The 26,322-nt window shown below is 40.0% G+C and overlaps 1 protein-coding gene across 1 annotated transcript in view; it reads right to left on the bottom strand.

Moving 5' to 3' along the window:
• Window positions 1-26,322, bottom strand: part of CCDC6 (coiled-coil domain containing 6) — a 108,935-nt gene that overhangs the window by 20,500 nt on the left and 62,113 nt on the right. The window contains exons 3-5 of the mRNA XM_039250502.1: window positions 17,716-17,844; window positions 3,679-3,782; window positions 1,691-1,851 (exon numbers count right to left, since the gene is read on the bottom strand). Coding sequence (XP_039106433.1) covers window positions 1,691-1,851; window positions 3,679-3,782; window positions 17,716-17,844 — 394 coding nt within the window. The remainder of the gene's footprint in view (window positions 1-1,690; window positions 1,852-3,678; window positions 3,783-17,715; window positions 17,845-26,322) is intronic.

Genomic DNA, 26,322 nt, shown 5'->3' with positions numbered 1-26,322 from the left:
ATGGGCGATGTGCTCCAAGCCCCCCAATGGAGGCCTGAAACCAAGGAGGGCACCAAACCCTATATATACTATGTGTTTTCTCAACATACACACCTAGGATAAAGTTTAACTTCTAAATAAGGCACAGTAAGAAGTCAACAAAGTAATAATAAAATAGAACAATTTTAACAACAGAGTGTAACAAAAGTTATGTGACGTTGTCTTGGTCTCTCTTGTAGGGAGGGAAGGCCTCCCCCAAGATGGGCCACTTTGGCATGAACATTATTTAAAGGTAAAAGCAATCCAAAACCAGCAGATTTAGGAAAAGCTCTTTACCTACCCTCCTCCAATGCCTGCTTGTACCAGGAAGAGCGCTATAAACAGAATCCTCTTTACCTAAGAAACTTCTCTACATAACAGGGACAGCTTTGTTTTCTAAACATGTCCTCTCATTTCTTGATGGTCTGTCTTCCCTTTGTATCCTCATACCCCCCCTCCCTCCTTGTCCAAATAAGCTTCATGTTGCCTGTCTTTGGAATTTCCACTTCTGTGTGGATTCCCTGTATGTATGCTATTAAATTTGATTTTCTCCTGTTAATCTGCCTCATGTCAATTTGAATCTTAGTCTGACTAGAAGGACCTTGAAAGGCAAGGGAAGGTCTTCGTCCCTGACACTCAAAATATCTTACTGTGTGTGTGTCCTTGCCTTTCTTGTGATGACGTGACATAATACAATGCCTACGTGAGGAGATGAAGTGAGGTGAACGACACAAGCATGTGACATATCATCAGGCACTACTGATCTGAAGATAAGTCAGGAGGAGGCCCATCTGCCTCCCAACTACAGCTGACCACAGGTAACGGATACAGTGGGAAGCGAAACTGGGGGTAAGAGGCCACTAGTGTATCCACATGACTGAATACCAAACAGCCTTTTAAAAAGGGAGTAAGACCACTCTCTGTATGTATTGGCAAGGAAACAATTATGATATACAGTAAGCAAAAAAAGAAAAATATAAGAGTGTGTTCACTGTGCTACTTTTGTATAATGTAAGTTTATCTGGAAGAACATATAAAGACCATATAATTGTGAGACGTGGGTGGCTGCGGATCAGGGGTGAGACAGAGAGCTACTTTTCCCTGCATACCTTTCATTCACTACATGGGCTATTCAGATCCACGTGGGCAAACCAACTGCAGAAACAGGAGCAAACACACAGTGCCCTAGGCAAGTGTTCAGAAATCTAGTTCTTTTGATTTCCAACTCAATATCTTGACATTTTCCAAAATAATCAGTATAAATTTTTAAAGCATTTACTCCTCAAGTACGATGAACAAATGTTAGCTGATGCTAAACTTTAGTAGTAAGGAAAATAAATACTATATTCTCTGCCTTAATCCCCCAAAAGTACATTTGTTACTATAATCTTAGAAATGAACATGGGGCAGAGGATTAAAAATAGTGCCTGATTCTGGACTCTCCTCAGATTATTTGATTTTTCTAGAAGCATTCTAAACTATTTGCCTTGTCCTACTATACTAATCCTACTATTCCAGGATGATAGGAAGATTACTAGACACAGGTACTGGTAATGAAATACAGTATGGATTTGATTTATGCAAATTCAATGGTAAATACTGGTAAAATCCTGTAACTGGGAAATGGATTAATTCTGCACTCAGAAGACCAGTGAAATTAGAGGCTACATACGCTGTAACTGAGCGGCTCTCAGCTGCTTCTTCAGCCTCTCCACTTCATTCTTTAAAAACCTTATGTGGCGCATCATGTTTTCTGGAGAGTCTATCTCCATGGAGACGTCTCTGGGCGACGGGGGGGCAGACACCGGCTGGTCTAATTTCTCCTGCAGGATTCTTCAGTGAAAAGAAAAATTCCAACAATGAAAAACAGTTTGCCTTAAAAGACAAAACAACATACCCGCTGGAGGGTTTGTTTTAATAGCAAACTCCAATAAATCACTGGAATTCACAGGGTTTCCAAACTCCTCTGCCCATTTTATATCCACTTCTGGGCTCCCTTATCTAGGATCCAGGACAAGGTCAAGGGCAGGGCCATAGGATCCACCCTCCTTTTTTTTCTTTTCAGGGACCATTGGTAATTAAGCATTAGTGAGAAAGTCTCCAATGTCTGCTTTTGATTACTGTACTTGGCATACAGTAGGCACTCAGAGTTATCTGGTACCTAAGCGTTCATCATGCTGGTTTGTAGGGATGGAAATACTAAAGAAATTTCACTCAGTGCTGGTAAAACTTACAAACTCTGTACTAATGAGCCCCCTTGGAAGCTGGCTTTACGTAGTCTCCACTTCTAAAATTCCCTCCTGAAAAATCAATCCTAAGGGCATGGCAAACCGGGCTGAAGGCCGTCTGCTTTTGGCCATAGCAGAGATAAAAAGATAAAGAATAAAATAAAACCAGAATCACTGGGCTAATAATTGGTGGTCCCACCCTCTCTGCCAATTATCATTAGTTTGAAGCGTATGGAATGTAAATATTCAACAACTTTTGACCTACAGATGATAATTTCGTATTGTTTAACATGATATTTTGGTATTTATCTATATAAAACCTCCAACTGCGTTCTGCAAAGGCAGGCAGACTGACAGTGGACCTCCACATCCCCTTTTATAAGCTGCTAGGGGTTTGGTTTGATTTGGCTTTTAACTTTTTACCTTTAAGATTGCCCAAATGCAAACTGTGAATCACCTTTGGGTCTGCCCTTGTTGAGAAAACTGGTATGTTAAATTATTGTAATGGTCCCTGCATTTATTATATTAAGTAACTTTTAATAATCAATTTATTAGTACCACCACAATAATGCAAAACAGCCGATTCACCTACAGCTTGAGTATTTCCCTAGAGACAGAGCTCTATTTTTCACTTAAAGACAGGACTGTATTTTGCAAATTTAGAGATGAACTTAAAATAACTTATGGACGTTCATCCAAACCAAATAGTTACGGCAAAAGGACTCTGGTTAGCAAACAAAAGATCCTAGTGAAGTAGATTAATGAACATTTTTTAAAAACTCCATTTCTACACATGAACACATCCCACATACAGAGCCTCTCTGCCATTCTTCAAGTCCTGCTCCATCACCCCGAAGGATGCAGTACTTAAAAATTAGGGCCTGACAGTGTCTTGCAAAAAGGGGCTCAAGAAACATTTGCTGTTGAATGACATTTCACATCCATGTACCTACATTTAGCACAATTCCTAACCTTAACTATGTTTGAGTGTTTCTTTACAGTAAGTTTTAAAACCAATAATAATTTTCCTATTAAAATCTCAGCCTTCCTAATGAAGTAATTCTAGAGATGTGCAGTCATTAACCGTACACAGTATACATCCCAACAACTTGAGAAAACTGGGGGAGCCAATTCAAGAAGGTAAAAAGTTGAAATTGCAGCCATCTTTAAAAACAATTTAAAGGTGAAAATTCACACCTGGGCTAACCTCTTCATAGCCTTTAACCCCAAATGACGATAAGAGAGAAATATAAAAAGGTAACCAGCATGAGAAGAGTTCAGAAGGCTTTCAACTCTCTTTTAGCTTGGCAAATTAATTAAGGAGTACATCCCCCAGAACATTACAATGCCCCTTTTGCTATCCCTGTCACACCCAGCTCAGCACCCCAGACGTGCACACACACCCCGTACTGAACAGCAAGACTCAACAAACCGCTTTTCAGCTTCAAGTTTGTCCATCCTTTTCCAGAGACGATTAACTAGTGCTTCTTGTTCTTGTTCCAAAGTATTTTCAAGGTCAATCTTCTCTCGTCTCAACTAAAGGAAGGAAAAAGTTTTACTGAGAATAGTAGGCCATTTAAACTTTGTTAATGAGATTTTTTGATTGGACCATTAGGACCCTTGCTTGGAGAAATCTGCAAAGAAACGGCCAATTTCCTGCCACAGACACATTAAGCACATCTAGTTCTTAAACCTTAATTGAGAAAATCGAGACAGGTTCACTCTTTGATGTGAATGCTTCATTGCCTCCTGGTACATGAATCACACTGCTTGTTTCAGCATTTAGTTAAGACACATGAAAGTCTTCCTTAAAGAGGGTCTGGGGGAGCTGAGCTTACCACTCACACCAGGACTTATCCGGGTCTGTCCCTCCCCACCCAAGTCCTGCATGTAGCCCAATGTTAAAACCAGAAAGGTTATATTACCATTTATATAAATAACTCAAACATCTCAAGACAATTCTATGTACTAGTTAAAGGATGCACAATACTAGTTGCCTCTGAGGACATAGAGAAGAAGAAGATCTGATTTGGGGGAAAGTATGCAGTTGCAAAGGAAACCCCAAAACACACTCTACGAAAGAAGCAAACACGGAAAAATTCATGTAATCAATCAATATTGGGCAATATGCAAATACTGTGAACAATGCCAGCCAATGGCAATCCTCCGCCTATTGGCAGGGAACCAAAGTCTGAATTTTCTGCCCTCATGACACTTATATTTCAGTGGGGTATAGATAGTAAGTGAAATAAGTTATATACTTTTGTGGAGAGTGAAAGAGATATGAAGATAAACAGGGCTAGCAAGAGGGATAGAGAGAGAGTGCAATGCTAAATCACGCCCACGGTAGAATGAATATGTTAGATCCTTCTTTGTAGTTATCTACATGTTTGAGATATTAAATACTTTTAACAGGATTTTTTGAGAGAGAAAGGCTATGGTACTGCTCCTATACTGTCTCTTCAACCAGTAGCAATTTATCTTTCAATCACTGAGTCAACAAATTATTTTTGATTGCACAGCTGCAAAGATGTCCTCAGCAGGTCACAGAGACTCCTCACTGATCAGAGGTCCCTGTGTACACAGTAAAATGAGACCAGTACCATGTATAAACCATAGGCTTTTAAAGCAACCAGAGCAGATCTTATTAACAGAGAATAAACCAAGATCACATGGTCAAATAAAAGTACAGCTTGGAAATACCTTCCCTGCATGGGGGTGGGGAGGGGAGTGGGGACTCAGAACAAGTCAGAAGCATTCTGTGGAGTAAAGCTGGGAGCACACGAATGCACAAATGCTTTTCAGAATATCAGACACTTCTGACCTGCAGCAACTGGGAGAAACACTGGAGCAGCTCATGGAAGCCCTATTAAACTGTGTGATTCTCTGTGCTGACCACATGTTTAGCCAAGCTTTAAAGTACAATTCACAGCCATTTTTTTTTAAGAAACAAAATTCCAAGGCATTTACCCCATAAGGATTCTGTTCCTGTGCTTAACTAAAAGCATTATAGAGAGTACCTGGTAGGCAAGGAAAAATTCAAACAAGGCATCATTTTACAGTACGGATGCCTTGTAAAATTATACCCAATTGCTTTTAATTTTAGAGTAATCACGCATAATGCTAATCAAGAACTCTGAAAAGCAAAATCAAGACAAAGCTGTCTGTACCCATGTACAACATAATAATAGGCATGTGGCTGTGAGCAGATCCTTATCCACTAAATGAGAAGCCTGGCCTGCCTGACCTGTGCAGTCCTGTCCAGGACTAGCCACTATCATTCTATGTCAGCCTTACGATGGCAGCTGTCTTCAGTCTAAGCCAGTTCAGCCCCAGACCCTTAAAGATGGGAGGAGCAAGAGAACCACTGAAGCCCACCCTTTCATTTCAGCATGAGGGACCACTGGCCTGGGAGATGGTGTGACTCCGGCAAAGCAGTATCTCCAGGATAGGAGTGGCAGCAGTCCCCACAGTGGCCAAAAGACCTGGGCTCTCTCCAACCCTCAACTATGGAGATCCTGAAGGGAAAGTGAGATTTAGGGTAAATTATTCTGAGAGAGTGGGAGAAACAAGCTGCAAAGGTACGCAAATCCCAGGTTCCCTTCAGCACTTACTGGTTGAGCTACAAGCTGTCAATTTACTGCCCACTTCAGTGAATGAAGGCTTCCTGTGAAAGCCAAGTTTGCTGTACCAATGCTCTACAAACTTACTTCCATGAGCAGATGACACAGAAGGCCCCAGCTCAGCGGCTCAGACAGGGGGGTTTCATCACGCAGGCAGGCAGTGCTGTAGGAGCCCACGTTGTCTTTAGCCTCAGAAAGGGTAGGGTCTTTCAGGGTTTTTTTTAGTTTTAAAAAATCTGTTTTCAATAAATGAATGAATGAATGCTTTTAAAAATTAAAAATCTCAACTTGTCTGCATTGCTGAGGAGGTCTCACTGACATGAAAGGGCAAAGAAGTTAGAGGAAATGGTATTATCATGATTAAGTATGATTATGATTAATACTCTCTTGAGTTCTGGATCAGAGTTGCCCCTCCACCTCTTGCCTAATTCCACAACCCATATACATCTAGAGCCAGAGCATACACACCAGCTCTGCCGATTCAGATAGAAGTAGATTTTCTGTGCTCACACTGTCCTGATATCGGACAATCCTCAAAACTGACAGTGTATGTTGAGTTTACAGAGTAGTAAGTCAGAGAGTCTTGCCTGAATGGAAACATCATCCCAGTGACACACTGCTTTCATTACGCTGGTCTCTAACTGTCATACTCTCCCCACCTCCTTCCTAATAATATCTGAAGGCTTTATACATTCAGTGTTCATGCCACAGGCACCCGTTCATCTATCGCCAACATCAAATTCTCAGGCAAACCCAAGCCCCTCTGACAGCTGATTCTGTGAGTACTCAGCACCAGTGGATATCGCAGATTTGTATAATACTCATTTGAAAGTCTGCTTTATAATTAAGTCAGCTCAATGGACTGCCAAATTCTTTTCTTCTCTTCAGTGGCTCTCTTTCCCATTGCAAGTTAATTAACGTCAGACCAAGAGTTCTTATTATGCTCCCAAAATAAATATGGAAACTTCAGTGGATAAACTTAAGAGTATAAAAATCTAGCTGGCTCATCTGAATTCACAGCCCATCCTATCTGTATCTTCTCAGTGGGCAGATACTGACCCATCACCAAAAAAGCAAAAGGTAGGGGGCAGCCAAGAAATGGCTCCAAACACCACCACACTTTTTTCTCACTGCAGCATTTTCCGATTTAAAGAGAACTGGGACACTGGGATGGGAGCAGAGGTGTGGGAAAGAAATGGTTAGCCAAAAAGCCTCATGAGAACTTCAGCCTAATCGTCGTGCTCAATTATAGAATTCTGGAAGGTCTTAGTGGACTTTTTTCAATCTATATTGACAAGTTTTAGTCTAACCATATTATCATTGTTTCCACAGGAGAATGTATTTTGAATCCCAAACCTATGGCTTAAAAAATTTTTTTGGAAGGCAGCCCATTACAACTAATCTAAGAGAATAAAAGAGAGGGAAAAGCCCATGGAATAAGAGCTATCATACAACCAGAACACACACAGTCTGTTACAACATAGAGTAGAGGGCAGTTAGGTGGTGATGATGTAAGGAGAGTACCCCATGTTTAAAAAAGAAATCACAGAACCCTCTAAGACTGACATTAACCAAACTCTTAGTTGGCTAGACTTTTTTTTCCTGAGAGAGAGAATTCCTGAGAAAACAAGTGGGTACTGGGGATTAGTACAACAACCCCCCCAAACCTTCCAAGTTAGGTAGTATCTAAAGGCTATTAATAATTCAGCCCAATTTCCAGTCAATTTATTATATCATTCATACATTATAGATGTTCAAAGTGGTGACCTTGGAGATACAACAGGATAACCAGGGAAAATAACAGTATAATACTCAGAAAATGACTAAATTACAGTAAAAAAAAAAAATGAAAACATTTTTTCAATGGCTGAATGTTTGTGTCCCTTCCCCCCCAAATTCATATGGTAAAGCCTTAACTGCCAATCTGATGGTATTTGGAGGCGGGGCCTTTAGAATGTCATTAGGCTTAGTTGATGTCATGAGGTCAGGGCCCTGTAATGATGGGATTCATGTCCTTTCTAGAAGTCAAGAGAGACCTTGCAGCTTGCTGCTGTCTGCTCTCTCCCATGTGAGGGTACAAGAGGAAGTGGCAGTCTGCAACCTGGAAGATGGTCCTCATCAGAACTCCATCATACAGGGACCCAGATCCAACCTCCGGAACCATGAGAAATAGAAATAAAGCCAGTCTGTGTTGTTCTAGCAGCGCCAATAGGATAAGACCATTTTGTTTCTACAACAAGGAGTAGAGCCAATAAAAGATCTTACCTCATTCCATCCTACTTTGCCAATAAACCCAAGTTAATCAAGGTTTTACATAGACTTAGGAAAGAATAGGATTCATGAGGGGGCTATTAAAACAGATCAGGTGCAACTCACATGAAAAGAGGTGAGTATAATACATCATGTCCTTGCTCCGTGGCAAAGCCTTGTTCACAAATTAAAGCAACAGACACAGAGTTAAAGTTAAAAAACACTGTTGGTGCTTCTCTTGGTGTCTGTTCAGGCAATCAGTGGAATTTCGCTCAGCCCATACAATGTTCCTCCCAGCTGGAAGACATCTGACCCTTGCCTTCTGAAAAAAGGGTTTTTTATAGAAATCAAACAGCCAATTTTTATTACAGATGAGTTAAGACAGGTGTTCACAGACCTCAGAGCCCCCGAGGTACCTATCTGATTAAGCAAGCTGCAGCTGGTTTCAAAATTAAAACCAAGTTCTAGGTCATCACCACTGCTTGTGCAATGCAGAGCAAGTAAGAACTCAGGGAAGCTGGTCAGTGAAGAGCAAGACAAAAGGCGAGAAAGGCTGCTCACTTTTAAGTCCAAGTCAAAAATCACAGGTGAAAAATTTATGTACATCAGGAATATACTGATAGAGGGGAAAAAAGGAAAAAGATGTAAAAAAAAAATCATAAAGAACTATACAGCAAGATAATTAAGGCTGCCCCTTGGGTGAACAGAATATTGGTGATAATTTCTCTTCCTGCCTTCTCCTGCTCCCACCCAATTCTTTAATGAACATTTACTATTTTTGTAACAGAAGAAATTTAAAGATGTCTGATCTTAAAAGCTGACAATTTCCCAGTACAATTTAACAGTACATCCATTAACTGAAGATGATAATTTATATATATAAAATCCAGAATAAGCCAACAACTCTCAGAGAATAATAGTGAAGTGTCAGCTATTTGAAATACTCTAAGAATTTTCCAGATAACCCATTGTCAACCTTCTATACTATAGCTTCCAAATATTTTTTCTCAAAGCTGCTCCTTTAAAAATTAGATTTGTACTCTGATAAATAGAACTTCAGGACAATATCTCATCAATATTAACATGTAAAAATGACATTATTTTCATAATGTTATTATTCATAAAATGATGAAATAATGTCATTTTCATATGTTATTTTACAAATTTTGCTTCTGTGCAGTGATGGTGGGAAATGAAGGCCTTTTATGAAAAAATAAACACATAATTACTCAGATTTATATGGTTTCTGGACTTAAGTTTTCATCACCTAACACCAAGATAATATACAAATTTGCATTGTGGGTTCATAATTCTAGGGGACTTTTACCAAATAAGCACCACTGATGGAACAAGGTGTACATTCTTTTGCTACATCCAGACTGCAGTGGAGAAGTCCCAGAAGTCCCATCATAGTGTATGTTGCAGATACAGTATCACATCAGTGGCTACCACCAGTATGTTATCTAAAATAAGCTTCTTTAAGAAAATAACATTAGAAAAACTTCTCGATATGCTTTATCCAAAATGGAAGTTTCCATAAGTCATTACCGCATCCATCCCACCTCCTTACACATAAATGGTGGATTTACTTAGCCACTCATTCATTCACCATGCATGTTTAGCTAAGGAGAATGCCCTTTCTAAATCATCAATCAAATTACTGCTCTGGTCAGAAAGAAACAGATTTCATGCATTTCAAAATCACAAGCAAGGAGAAAGTCTGAGTACAGTATCCTCTGGATGTTATTGCCCTTACTGTAGCATACTAACAGCCTTCAATTTAACTGGCAAGAGTTTTTACCTGCAGTTCATGACCAGAAACACACACTGTTGGATCATGAGGATGTATGTCTTTCCTTACACAGGAAACACATTTTTAATTTTTTCCCTGCCACAATGAGACATCATCTGCACCAACTGATAAACATGGCAGGTGTTATCTGATGCTTCAAAATAAAGTCTGACAATATGAAGCACAGTTTTTCTACTTAATTGAAATGAGACCTAGCAAAGAAATTCTGAGGATTTTCCCCCCGACATCCTGCAGAAAGACTTACTTATCTGTGTCCATGACAGAGCTCAGGGTCTATTTTCCCAAGTCTGGAGTTGGATCCTCTCAGTTGGCTTCATCACATCCTGACAGCTTCTGGATTATACAACAAATCAACTGAAAAGAGAGCTCACTGATGCTTCCTTCGAGTACTGAGGAATGCCCCCAGCTGGCCTGCTTCCAAGGCACAAAATCCCACTAATTTTTCAGCTATGCTTTGAGGCTTTTTCCCAGCTTTCCCAAATAAGGAGTAGGTATGATGCTTGTACCCAAGTTTCTCAAGAAACCCCCAAATCCTCAAGGATTTGCTACAAATTGCCACCCAGCTAACTTCACAATTTACTATGATTACGTCAGGCTGTGCCCTAATGCAGCTTGCATAAATGTGCAGGCACAAGTTAATGATGTTTTATTTAAAAAAAAATAAAAGCAGGGTAGCAAATTATAATACCCTACCATTAAAAAAAAGGAAGAATGAAGAAGAAAAGAGGGCAGATGAAGAAGAAATATGAACAGCAGTTGCTTGAGGGGTGGACTGTAATCCAGGTAACGTTTTTGTCATTTCTGTACTTCTGTGTTTTCCAATTTTTCTTGAAAGAGCAACAGATTACTTTCATAATACAAACATTTAATTAAAAACTCCCAAGATTTCCATTATTTGAGATTAGCCTTTGAAATCAAATTTCAAAGTATGCACTGGTCACTAAATTTCACCTCTTTAATGGAAGTGAACCCTCAAGTAACATGGTTGTTCTTTGGGGGGAAAATGGCATATAGAAACCAGCAGGTACCACCCAGATAACTCGCACCAGCATGATCTGCAAGGGCAGCTGTTAGTGTGAATGGAATCCTAACAAACCCAGTAGGGCCACACACCCTATGAATTTTAAAAATACCTTGGTTCCACAGCAATTAAAAAAAAGATCAACCAAAGATACAAAACTGGTTTGTATTCTGAATTATTTTGTATACAAGTAAGTCAGAAAGGCTATCTTGTATCTTTGACTAAGAATAACTATTTTAAGAGTTGGAAACCTAAAACTTTCCTTTCTTCCATTAAATTTTTATTTTAGAGAGAGAGGGAATACACATGTGCATGACAGGGAGAGGGAGAGAGAGAATCTTAAGCAGGCTCCACATGCAGCACAGAGCCCATTGCAGGGCTCCAACCTATGATCCTGGGATCATGACCTGAGCAGAAATCAAGAGTCAGATGCTCAACTGAGTGAGCCACCCAGGCTCCCCTCCTTTCTTCCTAATAGAACTTAAAATATACTAAATGTGTCATTGTTTCACTTAAAAAAAAAAAAAATTTAATTTTGTCCTAAGGATTGAAATGGATCACTCTAAACCCCAGCCTCTGCAATTTGCTAGTTACAGATGGTGAGAGACACCAGGAATAAGTGGGTGTCACCTCTGCAATGATCCTGGAAGCTGGGATCTTGTCAAGCCTCTGTAAGCACCTGATGTTGCCAGGTGGCTGCAGGTAACCACTGAGGCCTACAGCTAGTGGCTGCCTCATGCAAAACGCTGACTGTAAAGATAAGCCATGCCCTCAAAGACACCAGAGATGCAACTCCTTCTCTTTCCTTGCCCAGTAGCAAAGAGGAAGGATTCGATTTCACATCTCCTTCATGAGCTCTGTTCTGTTTCCAGCATCTCTGCTCCATGCAGCGCCTGCACTTGGTTTTTACTGCATATCATCTCTCCCATTTGTCTCCTTTCACATCTCTGCTTCCCTGCAACAAGGCTGGATTTAGATCTATCCAACCACGTGTGTCCACTAACAAATAATTAAACCAGGTGCTAAGAAGCTTTGGGGCGTCTCCTGGGGGCCGGTCACTGCAGAGGCGGCACTGCTCCCGTCCACCACACCCATGCACACAGCATCCCTCCTCAATCCCTCCGCACTGGCCTTCTGGGACCAGGAGATCAGACTCCATGAGACTGGGACCTAACCTCATCTTTCGTAGCAGAGTTTGCAGACAGCAGACACATAACAAAGGTGTGCTGAATTAATATAGGATATGTACCATATAAATGTATTAACTACAGCATGGAGACAAAAGAAAGCCAAAGGGGCTGGGTCATAAGTGACATTTGAGCACATACTGACTCATAAATTGAAGAGACAGGGTCAAGGAAGGTGGTGAGACATTTGTGGCTCAAATACTATGCATTCTCATTTTCCTAGAAAATGGGTAGGGCAAAGTACCATAGAAATTAGATGGAAACTTTCATTATTAACAGCAGCAGCTACCATTTTTGGAGAGCCTACTAGATGTGAGTCACCGGGATATGGTGGTGAGGTCAACATTGTGTTTTCTCTCCTTTATTAGAAAGATTTTAGGGAAGAAACACTTTGTATAATTGTTTGCTAATCGCTGTTGGTGTACTAAGTATTAGAAGAGAAACACTGATCATTATGTAAATACTTTATAGCACACCCCCTAACTGCCTGGAGGAGGAAATTCAGGTGAGATGAAGGGGAATGAGGCAGGCGAGGGAGAAAAGTGGTCCAAGCAGAGGAAACAGAGCCATGGAGACATGGCAGTAAGAAAGCACTGCACACAGCAGAGCATGATTTTCAAACTGCAGGTCATGAACCATTACTGAACTGTGAAATTAATCCACTGTGACCTACATTTTGCTAAAAATGAAATAGAATTCAATAGACGATCAGAAGAAATGTTGTTTTATGGAACTTGTCCCAGTCATATATACGGGTACAAAAACATCAGTGTACTGGGTTGCCATGGTAACCTATCTCTTGCTGTGCAGTCCACCCTGGAACAATTCTGAGTGGAGGAATGAAAGAACTTCAGTATGCATGGAGTGTGAGGAGAGTCAGGATGCAACATGAATACCCTCAACACACCTAGGAATTAGGTGCTAATGTCTATTTCACAAAGACCTCAAATTGCTTGCTTGAAGTCATTCAGTTTATTCAGATGGAAGGAAGATTTGAACCAAGGAAAGAGCTTCCCTAAACTACATGGGATACGATATTGTCATTATAAATGGATGCTCTAATGAGGGGTGCCTGGGTGGCTCAGTCAGAAGAGCAAGCTATTCTTCATCTCAAGGTTGTGAGTTGGAGTCGCACACTGGATGAATAGACGACTTAAATAAATAAACTTTAACATAAATAGATACATAGATAGGTTAAAAAGTGGATCCTAACGAATGAAATTACCATCCAATTTTGAATTCAACTTTAGACAACAGTGTCTCTGCTTTGGGAACAGGAGATAGCTCAGATAAAAGACGATCCACCAAATTTCAGAAATAACAAAGAAAACTATACTCATTAAGCCAGCTACAGAAGAAAAGAGTCAGGAGCCTGGTACCTGGCAGGCAACCCTGTTCATGATGTAAGTATTAGCTGAATTATGGGACTAATTCTCCATTAACTTATTCCACTTTTTTCTGTTGTACTACCTAAAAATGATTAAGTAGCTAGTCCACCTGCTTATGGCCACTATTTTCTTCTTTTCCACAGTTTTCCATGCCAAGTGCACAGAAGGCCCTCCAGAGCTGAGTTGAACTTCACTTAATAAATAAGCTAATGTGAACTGCCTTTGATGCTAGTTATTCTTCTCCAGAGAAATAAGAAAAATTCCCCCTGGTTGGCAGAAAACATTCAAGATTAAGGTATTTTGACACTAAAAGAATATTCCAAGTTCTAGATATTCTTACTGTCACCTAAGAAAATGTGAGTGCTAAATAAGAGACAATGACTGTTTATACAAAAATTTTCAAATAGGGTTTGAAGGCAGTGACCACCATTTAAAAAAAAAAAAAAAAAAGTCCATAAAAGCACTAAAGTCATGTTGACTAGACTAATCCTAGTCTACTACACTGAGGGTCCCCTGGCAGGTGAGTTGCAAATGATATATCTGATAAGGGAATTGTATCTAAACTATATAAGGAATGCTAAGAATTCAATAATAAAATGATCTTGAATGGGCATTTTTCCAAAGATATAAAAATAGCCAATTAGCACCTAAAAAGATTCTCAAAATCATTAGTCACCAGGGAAATACAAAACCACAATGAGATACTAGTTCACATTTACCAGGATGGCTATAATCAATATGGCACAGCCACTTTGAAAAACAATCTAGCAATCCCCCCAAAAGGTAAACATGGAGTCACCATGTAATCCAGCAAATCCACTCCTAGTATATGCCCAAGACAAATGAAAACATATCCACATGAAAAACTGTACATGAATGTTCACAGCATTATTCCTAATAACCAAAAGATAGAAACAATACAAATGTCCATCAAATGATGAACACGTACACAAAATGGGATATATCTACACAGTGAAACATTATTTAGTCAAGAAAAAGAATCAAGTACTGATCCACGCTATAACATGGATACAAGCCTTTTATTAAGTGAAAGAAGCCACTCACAAAAGATGACAAACTACCTATGATTCCATTTTTATTAAGTATCCAGAATGGGCAAATACAGGGACAGAAGTGGAGCAGTGGCTGCTTAAGGGGAACAGGAAATTCAGAGTGACAGCTGAAGGGTACAGGGTTTCTTTTTGAGGTAATGAAAATGCTCTAAAATTGATTGTGGTTCTGGTTACACAACTCTGAATATACTAAAAGCCAGTGAAGTGTACATTTTAAATGGATGATTTTTATAGTATGTGAATCATATACTCAATATGATTCTCAATATCATATACTCAATATCATATGTGAATCATATACTCAATATATTCTCAATAAAGCTACCGCCACCACCACCACCCCATCCCTCCAAAAAGTGAACCAGGATATTAAGCAGAGGAACCAGGTTCACATCTAGTTCCTTTTGAATCCAGTTCCCAGACCCCAAACACTACACTATACATCCTTTCAAAACACAAGTGACAGTTACCAGCCAAATCTACACTTAAACTCTTCCAACAAATCAGTTGTATACCATAAAACACATGGGATAATTGCCTTCAAATAGCTTACAGCTTAAAAATTATGTTTATTGTCAGAAGAGCAAAGGCATGTACTACATATAAACCATTATAATACATAATGTAGTACATGCCTTTGCTTTTCTGATAATAATCTATGATACAGAATATATTCTACAATAGAGACTGTGACATACAGTATATCATATGAATGATAATAAGAGAGGATTATCACATTCATGGAAACACAGATTTCTATTGGAAGAAAAAAAACATTCCCCCTAAGCATTGACTAAAATTATTTGTAGCTAAACAAAATACAGAATAAGATTCCCAACAGTTAATCATCCTGGACACACTAAAAGGGAGGGAGGGAGTTTCTCATCTTAATTAAAACAGAAACTTGAGGGGTACTTGGGTGGCCCAGTCGGTTAAGCGTCCGATTCTGGCTCAGTGATCTCACCCTTTGTGGATTCGAGCCCCGTGTCGGGCTCTGTGCTGACAGCTCAGAGCCTGGAGCCTGCTTTGGATTCTGTGTGTCCTTCACTCTCTGCCTCTCCCCTACCATACTGTGTGTGTCTCTCTCTCTCTCAAAAATAAACAAACATTTAAAAATGTTAAATGGGAACTTGATATCCCAGACCTGAGGTTTATTTCCAGGATAGGGTTTTGCAATGCATATATTCCATCGTGGAATCCATTTCTTTATTGTTAAGGTCTGAAATGACCCTAAACGTGTGTTAAGTCATTAACCTGGCAAGAATGTATGCCTCGGGTATCATTTTAAAGGGTTTCCATTCTGAAAGTCCCTGGAGTCTTTAGACAGGGCAGAAACCCATTCTCTCTCCCCCATAGACTAGATCACTGTCCTCTCTCTCATGCCAGACCACTACCTCCACCTTGTGGCCACAGCTAAACTCTGGGGGTCACTGCCCCAGGCCCAGAGTCTCCTTAGGAACTTCTGAACAAATATAAGAGCTGTTTGTTACACTTAGCCATCACTGTGAACGCTGTGACCAAGTGAAGTTCTCACAATACAAAGCAGTGAGAATTTCACTTGGTCACTTGGTTAGCTCTTGATGAACAAGTACCAGTAACAAGTACTCGCTGTGTCAGGACCCCTTCAATAAGAATCTTCAAAGCTTTTAACTTGAACAGAACTGGTTATTACCTACCCTAGGAATTAAACAGGTGAACTTTGGAACAAAATGTTTTTCAACAGTGTGTGGTAGGATTTTTCTAAATTTAGATACTGCATCTAAATTCCAAAGATGAATGGTAAGTATAAATTACTCTGGATGTGTATAAAACAGCCAACCTTTAAAAATAGACCTTTTTTTTCTTTTAACCTGTAAGGGATAGAGAAATGTTTTTAGGATCGTTATTCACAATCATAGAAAACCCAGTGACATTCCTCCTTTTGATATAGGGAGATACAAGAATAACAAACTTGGAAAACAGGTCAGTTAGATTAGTTTAAAACTAATCTGGACTTCCTCTCAAACCTGACATTCCCATTTCATTCTCAGGTACAATAATGGAACTAGAACAGCCCTGGGTAGATTTCAGAACCAGTCAGCATGGACTAAAATGCACAGAGAGACTCTAAAATTGGAATAAATCAGACAACTTTGCATGAAAGGCTTAGTCAAACCACCAAACTGGCAATCAGGACTGAAATTACGAAGAGCTAGAAGCCCTTCATCAATATACTGAATACATGGAAACTATATCGCTGTACAGTATGGTCAGCTTCTTACAATTATCTTAGGGAAAGTAAAATCTCAGGACGTCTGATTGGGGAAAAAGCATTAGGGAGCATCTACATTAGGGATAATAGGTACTTTTGTCTGACACACTAACATAGATGAGCTGACAATGGCTGCCCACAATTCTGTGTGTTGAAGGAGCACAAGACCCAGCTGGGATTTCTGAGGCGAGGACCGGGCTCAAACACCAAATGTGCCGAGGGCAGTGGACTAAGGGATTGAACACTACAACTTGCCACCTTTTGTACCTGGTTAAGCTCGCCATTCCTGATTTTAGTGTGCCCTTCTCTGTTTACAAATGGAAAAGTTGGGACCAAGAAGGTAATGCAAGGTCATACAGCTAATGAGAGGCTGAGGCAGGATAAGCAACCAAATCTGTGCATCCATATGTGTACCAACAAATCATAGTGGGAAAAGACAGGGTTCATATAATATGCTGATCATTCAAAAAAGAAAAATGCTAATTGCTTCTTCTCAAGAACCTCTGAAAAAAATGTTTTAGTTCCACAGCAACACCGTCTCAGGAACTTTCACAGAAACTATCCTGTGGTTAAAAACACATAGTTCTCCTGTTGTAAAAGGAACCTAACATTTCCTGTCTGTGAATTAGTACATCACAACGTTATCTCCAGAAACTTTATTAATTGCCGTTAAAAAAAAAAAAAAAAAGAAAGAGAATGTGTGTGAGAGAGAGCAGGGGCTCCGAAGACTTGTCATTCCTACTACAGAAATGAAGTCTTCACTGTGGGAAGAAACAGCTGAAAAATATTTTTCACTCACATGCCCCAGGATAGCTGAGGCCAAAAAAAAGAAGTTGATAATATGAGAAAAAAGAGATTGTTACCTGTTCTAACGTAAGCTGCTTAGAAATGGTATCATTCTCCAGTTTTTTAATTTTCTTCATCAGTTTGTTGACCTGGAATTCCTGCTCCTGCTCGAGGTGCTGTTCTAGTTCGGCTTTCTCGTGCTGCAGCTAGAAAGTGGAAAAGTCACAGACATGAGAAGTGAGACACTCAAAGGCCACAGAGACACTGACTCCACAAGCTGGTTACGCCGAACAAACGGTATCACCACAGAAGTCACAGTCCTCATCTGTGCTGACACCCAAGTGTACACCGAGTGCATAACCTGCTCCTGGGCCCTGCTAACTTATGACCAAAAGTTAGAGTGCACGTACAGAGGCCCCTGGCCTGCATCCAAAGTCCCCAAATGATAAGGCAAATACACATGAGCATCAAACCATGATTAATATAGATTGTTTAGTTTTTAAAAAAATCTAAGTTGGTGCTTCTGTAGAGAGGAATTGGGAAGCTAGGGATGAAGTAAGGATGGAAACTTCAAAATATAAAATTAACTTTTTCAAAAGATATTACTATTCAAACACACACACACACACACACACACCCCGTTACTTTTCAAACTTTATAACACCATAAAAATTAAATTAAAAATAGAAATTTTACACTGTCGGTTTTAATTAAATGAATTAATTTACTCAGATTTATATGTGTGTAAAGAAGGAAGACATGTCACAATCACAAAACATATTTAGTAAATTATTCTAAATGCTATGTGCCAATATACTATTAAGGATCCTTTGGTAAAAACCAGTACAATTAATTATCTTTCTATAATGAGACTATACATCACACCTCCCACATCTTTCCTAAAAGCCTGGAAGGAAGGCCTCTTATTTATTCAAGTAAAACATAAGGTTAGGGGTGCCTGCATGGCTCAGTCAGCTGAGCGTCCAACTCTTGATTTTGGCTCAGGTCATGATTCCAAGGTCGTGAGATCAAATCCTTGTGCAGGATTCTGCATTGAGCCTGCTTAAGATTTTCTCTCTAAAAAACATAAAAGATAAAGTTATGGAGTCATTGAAAAGTTTTTTAAAAGGTACCCCAACCATCAAACCTAAAGAGAATAAAGGAAAATGACAACTGGGGTTCCACACATTATCTCTAACATTCTCAACAGGGATGTTGTGTTGACTCATGGCAGGGGTTGGAGAGAATGATAGTAAAACGGCCCAATATTTTCAAAACCAAGGGGAGATTAAGTAAAAGCTACTAAAAACACATGTAGTTTTATGTGGGGGTCTGTGATCACACTGCTCCGTACTTTTACCTTCAAAATCACTTCTTCAGGCAGACACTGTGTACCAGGTTCTTCATATGCATTAGGCAGGCACGATCACTCCCATTTCATACGTGACAAAATAGGTAAGTGGACCAACATAATTCAGCTGGAAGGTGGTGGATTCTGGGACCCGCATTCTGCTCTGAACCCTAAGCCAGTATCCTCCCACTGGATCCTAAGCAAACTTAGGAGGAATCCACTCCAGACTCCGCTAGCATATAGTGCATGCATCCTCGGCATTTAAAGAGTCACTTGACCCAAAAGAAAACAGGCTGCCAAGGACAGTGGCCTGTGTCTCTTGGTAAACCCTGCATAAGGTGTGACGGGCAACCCAGAAAGACTAGCCAGGCTTGAGCAACCTCCAAAGAGCTGCGCCAAACCTTCACCACACTGATCAGTTACCACTGCTCTGTAAGCACACACTTGGTTAAGAAAGAGTTTAAAATCTGACAGTCTTCTAACACTGGAAATGTTGACTAAACAGATTCTGTTCTTCCTCCAACTGTTTTTGATGTGCAACTCCAAAAACAGCTGGTCAACCTTGCAGGGACCCAGAAAAGCAGCAGATGAGAGGAGGTGCTTACAGTGACAAGTCTATTTTTAGCTCACTCTTTAAAACTCAGGTTCTGCAAGATCAAGCAGTAATTAAAAGAAATAAGAGAAACCAACAGAGAACAAGAGCTCATGGCACTTCAGACACAAAAGACCCCGATGCGACAATACCACTTATGAGGAAGAAACAGCAAAGCATGCCTGTCCCCACCTAACACTTTTACTCCATAACATTACCTGTGTGTCCCCATCTGTAGGTACTGCGTTAGATGCAGGGGACATCTAGAGTGAAGAACAGTATGAAGCCCAAGCTTAAATGATATCTACTGGCTTTAGAAAAATGAACTTTAGTCTCAAAACCTTTAAATGCTTTGCATAGTAATTTTTATAGTAGGTATGTTTTCCTCCAATATGCTTTCAATCGCTGCCATTTTTATTTGGAAGAACAATCCCCCTTTCTTTTTAGCATTATTCTTCTGCCCTGAGGTAAATTAAAACAATAAAGGATGTAATCTAACATTGAAACATGTCTGGCCCACAAAGCTGCAGTTGTCACAGAATGTTAATCTGAGGAAAGATAAGGCAGTCATTGGCTTACAGGAAAATATTCCTATTTAGACAGATGGTCTATATTGTCAATATCTGATTAGGTATTTCCTTTAAGAATACAGATTAAACTAGTAATGAAATTCATAAAAGCTCTCCATTTTAAGAGGCTTTTTTCCCTCTTAAGAGCTATCCCCTAAGGAAAATTTGATGGCAAAGCTGCTGTCACCAGAACTCAAGTGAGATCTCTGGGTTACAATAACCCATTTGGAAAAGATCAAGCTATCCTGAGATCTGTCTCCCAAAGACACACATGTGCATCATCCCCTGAAAGTCAGGGCTGGAACAAACAGCTTTGCTGCTTGCTTTGTTCTGGCATCTCTCAGGTGACAGGCAATTTCAGGGCAGAGTATGGAGTTTCTGAACAGAGCACTAGAAGCAGGAAATAGGGTTCTTCCTTGGAACAAAAAAACCACCAATACAAATAGAAACACACAGAGAAATACAGAGACACCCCCTTCAAAGTCATGAGAGTTCCGATGAGCAAGAGGAAGGTAAGAGAGCAGGAAGAGATCTTGAGGAGCTAACAACTGCGGAGTCTGCCTGAGGAACATTCAGAAATTGCTGGTTTTAAACAGATACCATATAAATTCAAGTCATTCAGCCCCAACAGGCCGAATCCACCTGCCTGTAAGCTGCAGCTCATGATACCACAAAAACCCTAAAGGGAGCCTGGTTCAGGCTGACACAAGCCAGTTCTCAGAAATAAACTCCAGTGTCAGTGGCATCTTCAAAGTAGGCATAAAAAAAGGTCTTAACACTTTATGAGCAACTTTAAATCTTCCAAGGTCAGTGATCCTGAACTAGAGCAAAAATCATTCAAACTGAGAAGTAAATAGTCAAGCAAATTCTAATGTGTTTGAAATAAACTCTTATGCGTGCCTTAAATATATCTAAGGCAAAATGCTTAGGCAGATTAATTTTTTTAAATCAGAATTTTCTAGAAATACACTTTATAAAGTCAATCACAAAGATTATGCAAGAGTTTTATGACTCCTACTTGTGCAATATATTGTTAACATTAGTAAAAAAAAAACCTGTAGAATGGAAATTATATTATGTAACAGATGATCCACTGGCAGCACATTTTTAATGGAATTAGGGCTATATGAAGAAAAGTTTGCTCCTTAGGTTTCGCCATCAAAAAAAACAAAACAAAACAAAAAACCCAACATCACTGACGAGCCAAAAGCAAGATACAATCTCTAACCCTATAAAATTCTAAATATTAAAACTTCAACATTTGGTTAACCCACTCATCATATATGAAGCCCTAAAGCAAGCTTCCAGACTGTTAAGACAAGTGTAACTTTAATTTGATCTAAAGTAGGCTAGGCTTAAGCATCGTTCAATCATTCACAACTGCCATCTTTCTTATAATTTACAAAGACTCTCTGAAGCCACTCTGTGAACCAGGCCTCTTGTATAAAAGATTCCAGAACTCTCCAATGCATGGCCTTTACTCTAGGCAGAATTCTCACTAGCAAGTAGAAACACTGCAAAATGTTCACCTAAGACAGCCATCACAGGTGCACATGTAGGTCAGCTGTCGAGCCAGGCCTCCCCGCTAGCATGAGGCAGATTTGCCAAACCCCAGGCGGGGCAAAGCATGTTTGCAAGTCTGTGTTTGTTGTCTATCCAGCCAATGCCAAGTGAGACAAGCCTCCAGCCAGCAGCCCCAGGAACCAGCTTTCTCAACGCAATTCAGAATAAACACAAGATGCTTCCACCTTGGTTCTCAGTGGTCCAGGCTAATACCTCTGTGTACTCACCACCCCCACCCCACAACCTGCATCCTTAGTTTCCCAACAAGTACCAAAATCTAGAACTAACTGCACTGGACCAAGTAAAGGCCACCATAGTACAATAACTACATGAAGTCACTGGGTTGTCAAAACACAATTATCATTTTATTCATAGAAGCACTGCAAAAAAAGTTCAAAACTAGGTCAAAAGACATGGAGTCTTTTATGAACCAACTTTTTAACTGCTCTATTGAGCAGTTGGAGCAGAAAGTAAGATTCTCACTTAAATTCATTATATCACCACTAAATGCCTCTTGGGCCCACACTTATTCCCACCTCCAAACCCCTTCTGTTACTGGTACCATTATTCTCAATCAACACCTCATATCAGTTAACAATTGGCATTTAGTCAGCCTCCGGAGCAGCTGTCAAACCACCCTCTTCTTTCTATGCTCAGGGCCCCAATCTAGTTCAAGTCTTTTATTATTCTTCACTGGGCCACTGCCAAAGCCTCCCAATGAATCTCCCCAGATTCAGCATAGATCATCCTGGCAGACAAACCCTAATATTTCAACACTCTGCTCAAAACCTTTCAATGGTTCCCTACTACCTGCAAAGTAGGTATAACATTGTTGGCATGACACTCAAGTCCTTCTGCGATCCCAAGTTTCCCATACTTTCCTTATGCTATATCATACTCTACCCAAGTGACGGTCTAAGGTTCATGAATATAAATGTCTTCAGAGTCCAGACACCTAACAAAGAATGGATGTGCCAAAGCACAGCATGTGTTTGTAACCGTGTTAAAGGCAAAGTGCATGTTTTTCTCTAAAGACTCTTTTCCTAAAAAAATAAATTTAAAACACTGAAACCCATGATGCTGTGCAAACACTTCTGGAGACCACTCTGGTCCAGGGGCTGTGCAAACCCCTGCCTCCACATCCCTGGATCATGCTGTACCCTCTGGTACAGTACCTGAATCCTTCCCTCTAACCTATTCAAAGTGAGCGATGGCTCAGAAAATATCTCCCACAGTGCCTTCCCACATGCCCCCAACATAATGTATCCTCCCCTTCCTTAAGCTGTGATGAGCACATTGTACTTGCGTGCATGATAATATCTAGTTCATGTTCCATACCTTTCTATTAGCTACTTCTAAAAGCAGCTAACAATTCAAGGCACTAGTTATTATGTACCAAGCATTTTATATGGCCATAACTCTGTGCAGATACTATCCTTTGCATCTTACAAAGAAAAACACAGCTTAGAGAGGTCAGGTAGCTTGCCCAAAGTCACACAGCTGATGAGGGGTAGATCCAGGATTAAACCGTAGGTCTCTGCCTTCACAGTCTTTGTCCTTATCCCTAATGTGTGCTGCTACCTTTGCGCACCCATGTACATTCTTGATCACTCTTACAGGACTGTAAGTTCCATGAAGAGCAGTGACCAAGACGTACTGAATTCCACTCCAGATCATGTACAAATGCCTTGTCCATGCAAACACTGACTGAGAGATAAGAGCCTCACTTCCTTTACACTGTTTCCCTAGATTAAGCCTCAGGATGAACAAGACAACTAGGTAAATATAAAAAGGTGCCATTATTACATATATAGTACTCTCAGGTGACTATCACCTAAGCCAACAAATGTTAACACTGCCCGCTCCCTCCTAAAGCCTAGTGTATCCCTTCCAAATCACAGCCCTCCATCCCTGAGTGGTGATCACTCTCCTGATTTTCACTTATAGTAAGAACTCCTTGCATTTTTTTCTTTAAAAGAAATATTATTGCCTATGTATTTCTAAACATTAGTTTTGCTTGGTTTTGTATTTTTTGTCTAGTTTCTTCTGCTACATAAACTTAGGATTTATTTCACTCACATTACTGAGTCTAACAGTATTTTACTGCCTTATGATATCCAGTTGGAAGGGCACAATTTATCTACTCCATGGACAATGGGTATTTGGGTCATTTCTGTTTTTTACTATTATGCACAATGCCACAAAAAACATTCTTGTATACATATGGTGCACATTCGCACACATTATGAAATATATCCAGGACTAAAACTGCTAAGTCACAATGTTTCCAGTATCATTAGGTAATGCCAAATCTGCTCCAAAAGGAGTTGCAACCATTACCATTCTCTGACAGCATACAGAAGACTTCTCTAGTAATATCTTCTTGTGTTTTGTCTTCCTTGATTACTAATGTGTACTAGTTCATCTGTTTACTGCTTATGTGCCTATTTGGTTATGTGAAGAGTCTGTTCAAGTCTCTATCCATTTTCTTTGGGGCTGTCCATTTTTCTTACTAATTTGTAGTGTTGTGTTGGTTATACAGGCTGCAAATATCTTCTCCCACTCTGTGGCCTGTCCTTGCATTTTCTCTACATGACTTCCAATGACATGTCTTTGCTCTTCTTCTCTAAGCATTAATTAATGACAATACTCCCAAGTTTCTCTGTTGAGAGAAATCTATCCTGCTGCCTATCTGTAATCTCCATATGGATGCCTACACAACTCAAGTGAACTTCTGACCTTCTCACTCCAAGTATACTCCACTTACTGTCTTTACCATCTTAAATTATGGTTTACTATTCTTCCAATCGTAGAAGCCAAGATCTCTAAGTCTGTTTTGCACCTATCATTTGATCACACCCACTTCTAATTCATCTTTAAACCCAATAAAATATTACTTCAAAATGTACCAAGAATCCAATGGTCACCATCTTTACTACCACATTCTAGAACAACCCACCCCATCCCTCAGTGTAGATTATGGAATAGCCTTCGAATAGCCTAGCTCCCACCTTGGCCTCCACTCCATAATCTCTTCTTGACATAGCAAGCAAGGCAAGATCATGTCACTACTTTGTTCAAACCCCTTTCCTGACCCCCATGGCTCCCACTGCAGAGAGAAAGCCAAACTCCTGACTGTGGTTCAATGCCTCTACGTGATCTGCATGCTGGCCACCAACCCCCAGTACCCATTACCTCTTCAATCTCAACTCTTACTCCTTTCCCTCCAAGACTCCACTCCAACCACATTGGCCTCTCTGCTGCTCCTCCAACATGGCAGGCATGATCCTACCCAAGGCCTTAGCACTTTCCTGTCCCCTCCAGCTTCAAAGCTCTTCCCTCAGAAATCCACTTATAGGCATAGTTTTTTCCCCAACAAATACAGTACCCTACTGTATATATGTATTTTCTCTCTTTTTAAAGTTACTTTTTATTTTAGAAAGAAAAAGAGTGAGACCAAGTGAGGAAGGGGCAGAAAGAGAGGGACAGAGACAATCCCAAGCAGGCTCCACGCTCTCAGCACAGAGCCTGATATGGAGCTAGATCTCACAAACTGTGAGCAAACATGAGCTGAAATCAAGAGACAGACACTTAACTGACTGAACCACCAAGGTGTCCCTCTTATGATTTGCTTAAGAGCATTCTCTTTTCTCTAGCTTACTTTATTGAAAAAGTATGGTATATAACACCATAAATAACATACAAAATATGCATTAATTGACCATTTATGTTATGGTAGGGCCTCCAGTCAATGGCACGCTATTAGTGGTTAAATTTTTCAGGGGAACTAAAGGTTATCCATAGATTTTGATTGGGAGAGTTGGGGAGGAGGGGTGGCACCCCTAAGCCCTGTGTTGTTCAAAAATCACTTGCATTTCGTCCTTGAATGTTTGGTACAACTCTCAGTGAAATCACTTGAGCCTCCAATTTTCTCACTACAAAGGGCTGTTTCTCACTTACTCAATTTCTCTAATGGTTAAAAACCTCATGTTTTCTATTTCTTCCTCAGCCAGTTGTAGAAAGTATGTTTTTCTATTAATTTGTCTAATTCATCTAAAATTTCAAATGTACTGGATACCTGGGTTGCTCAGTTGGTTAAGTGCTCAACTTCGGCTCAAGTCATGATCTCACAGTTCATGAATTCAAGCCCCACATCGGGCTTGCTGCTCTTAGTGCAGAGCCTGCTTTGGATCCTCTGTCCCCCTCTTTCTGCCCCTCCCCCACTTGGTGCTCTCTCAAAAATAAACATTAGAAAAAAACCTAAAAATAATGAAAATATTTCAAATGTATTGCCATATACAATTATTCATGAGTTACTCTCCTTTTGAACAGCTGCAAGAAAAATTGTGATAGGTTTCCTGTTTCCTAACGAAGATTTCAAGCTTGGTCTTTATTTCTTTGAAAATAGTAAGCGTGGTTGCTCTGGAGTCTGTGTCTGATAATTCCAATGTCTAAAGTATCTGTGAAGTCCATTTCTGTTCTTTCATTTCTACTGGTTTACATCCATGAAATCTCATATCCCCATGGGCCTGGTTCTCCTTGAGTGCTGGGAAACATTTGAAATAGTATTTGTAGGTAAAATTTGTGGTCTAGGATAATATTTTCCAGA

Source organism: Hyaena hyaena, unplaced genomic scaffold (genome assembly GCF_003009895.1).
Source record: "Hyaena hyaena isolate Hyena2069 unplaced genomic scaffold, ASM300989v1 scaffold_371, whole genome shotgun sequence".
In the NCBI taxonomy this organism is placed as follows: Eukaryota; Metazoa; Chordata; class Mammalia; order Carnivora; family Hyaenidae; genus Hyaena; species Hyaena hyaena.
This window is presented reverse-complemented; position numbering and strand designations above follow the sequence as displayed.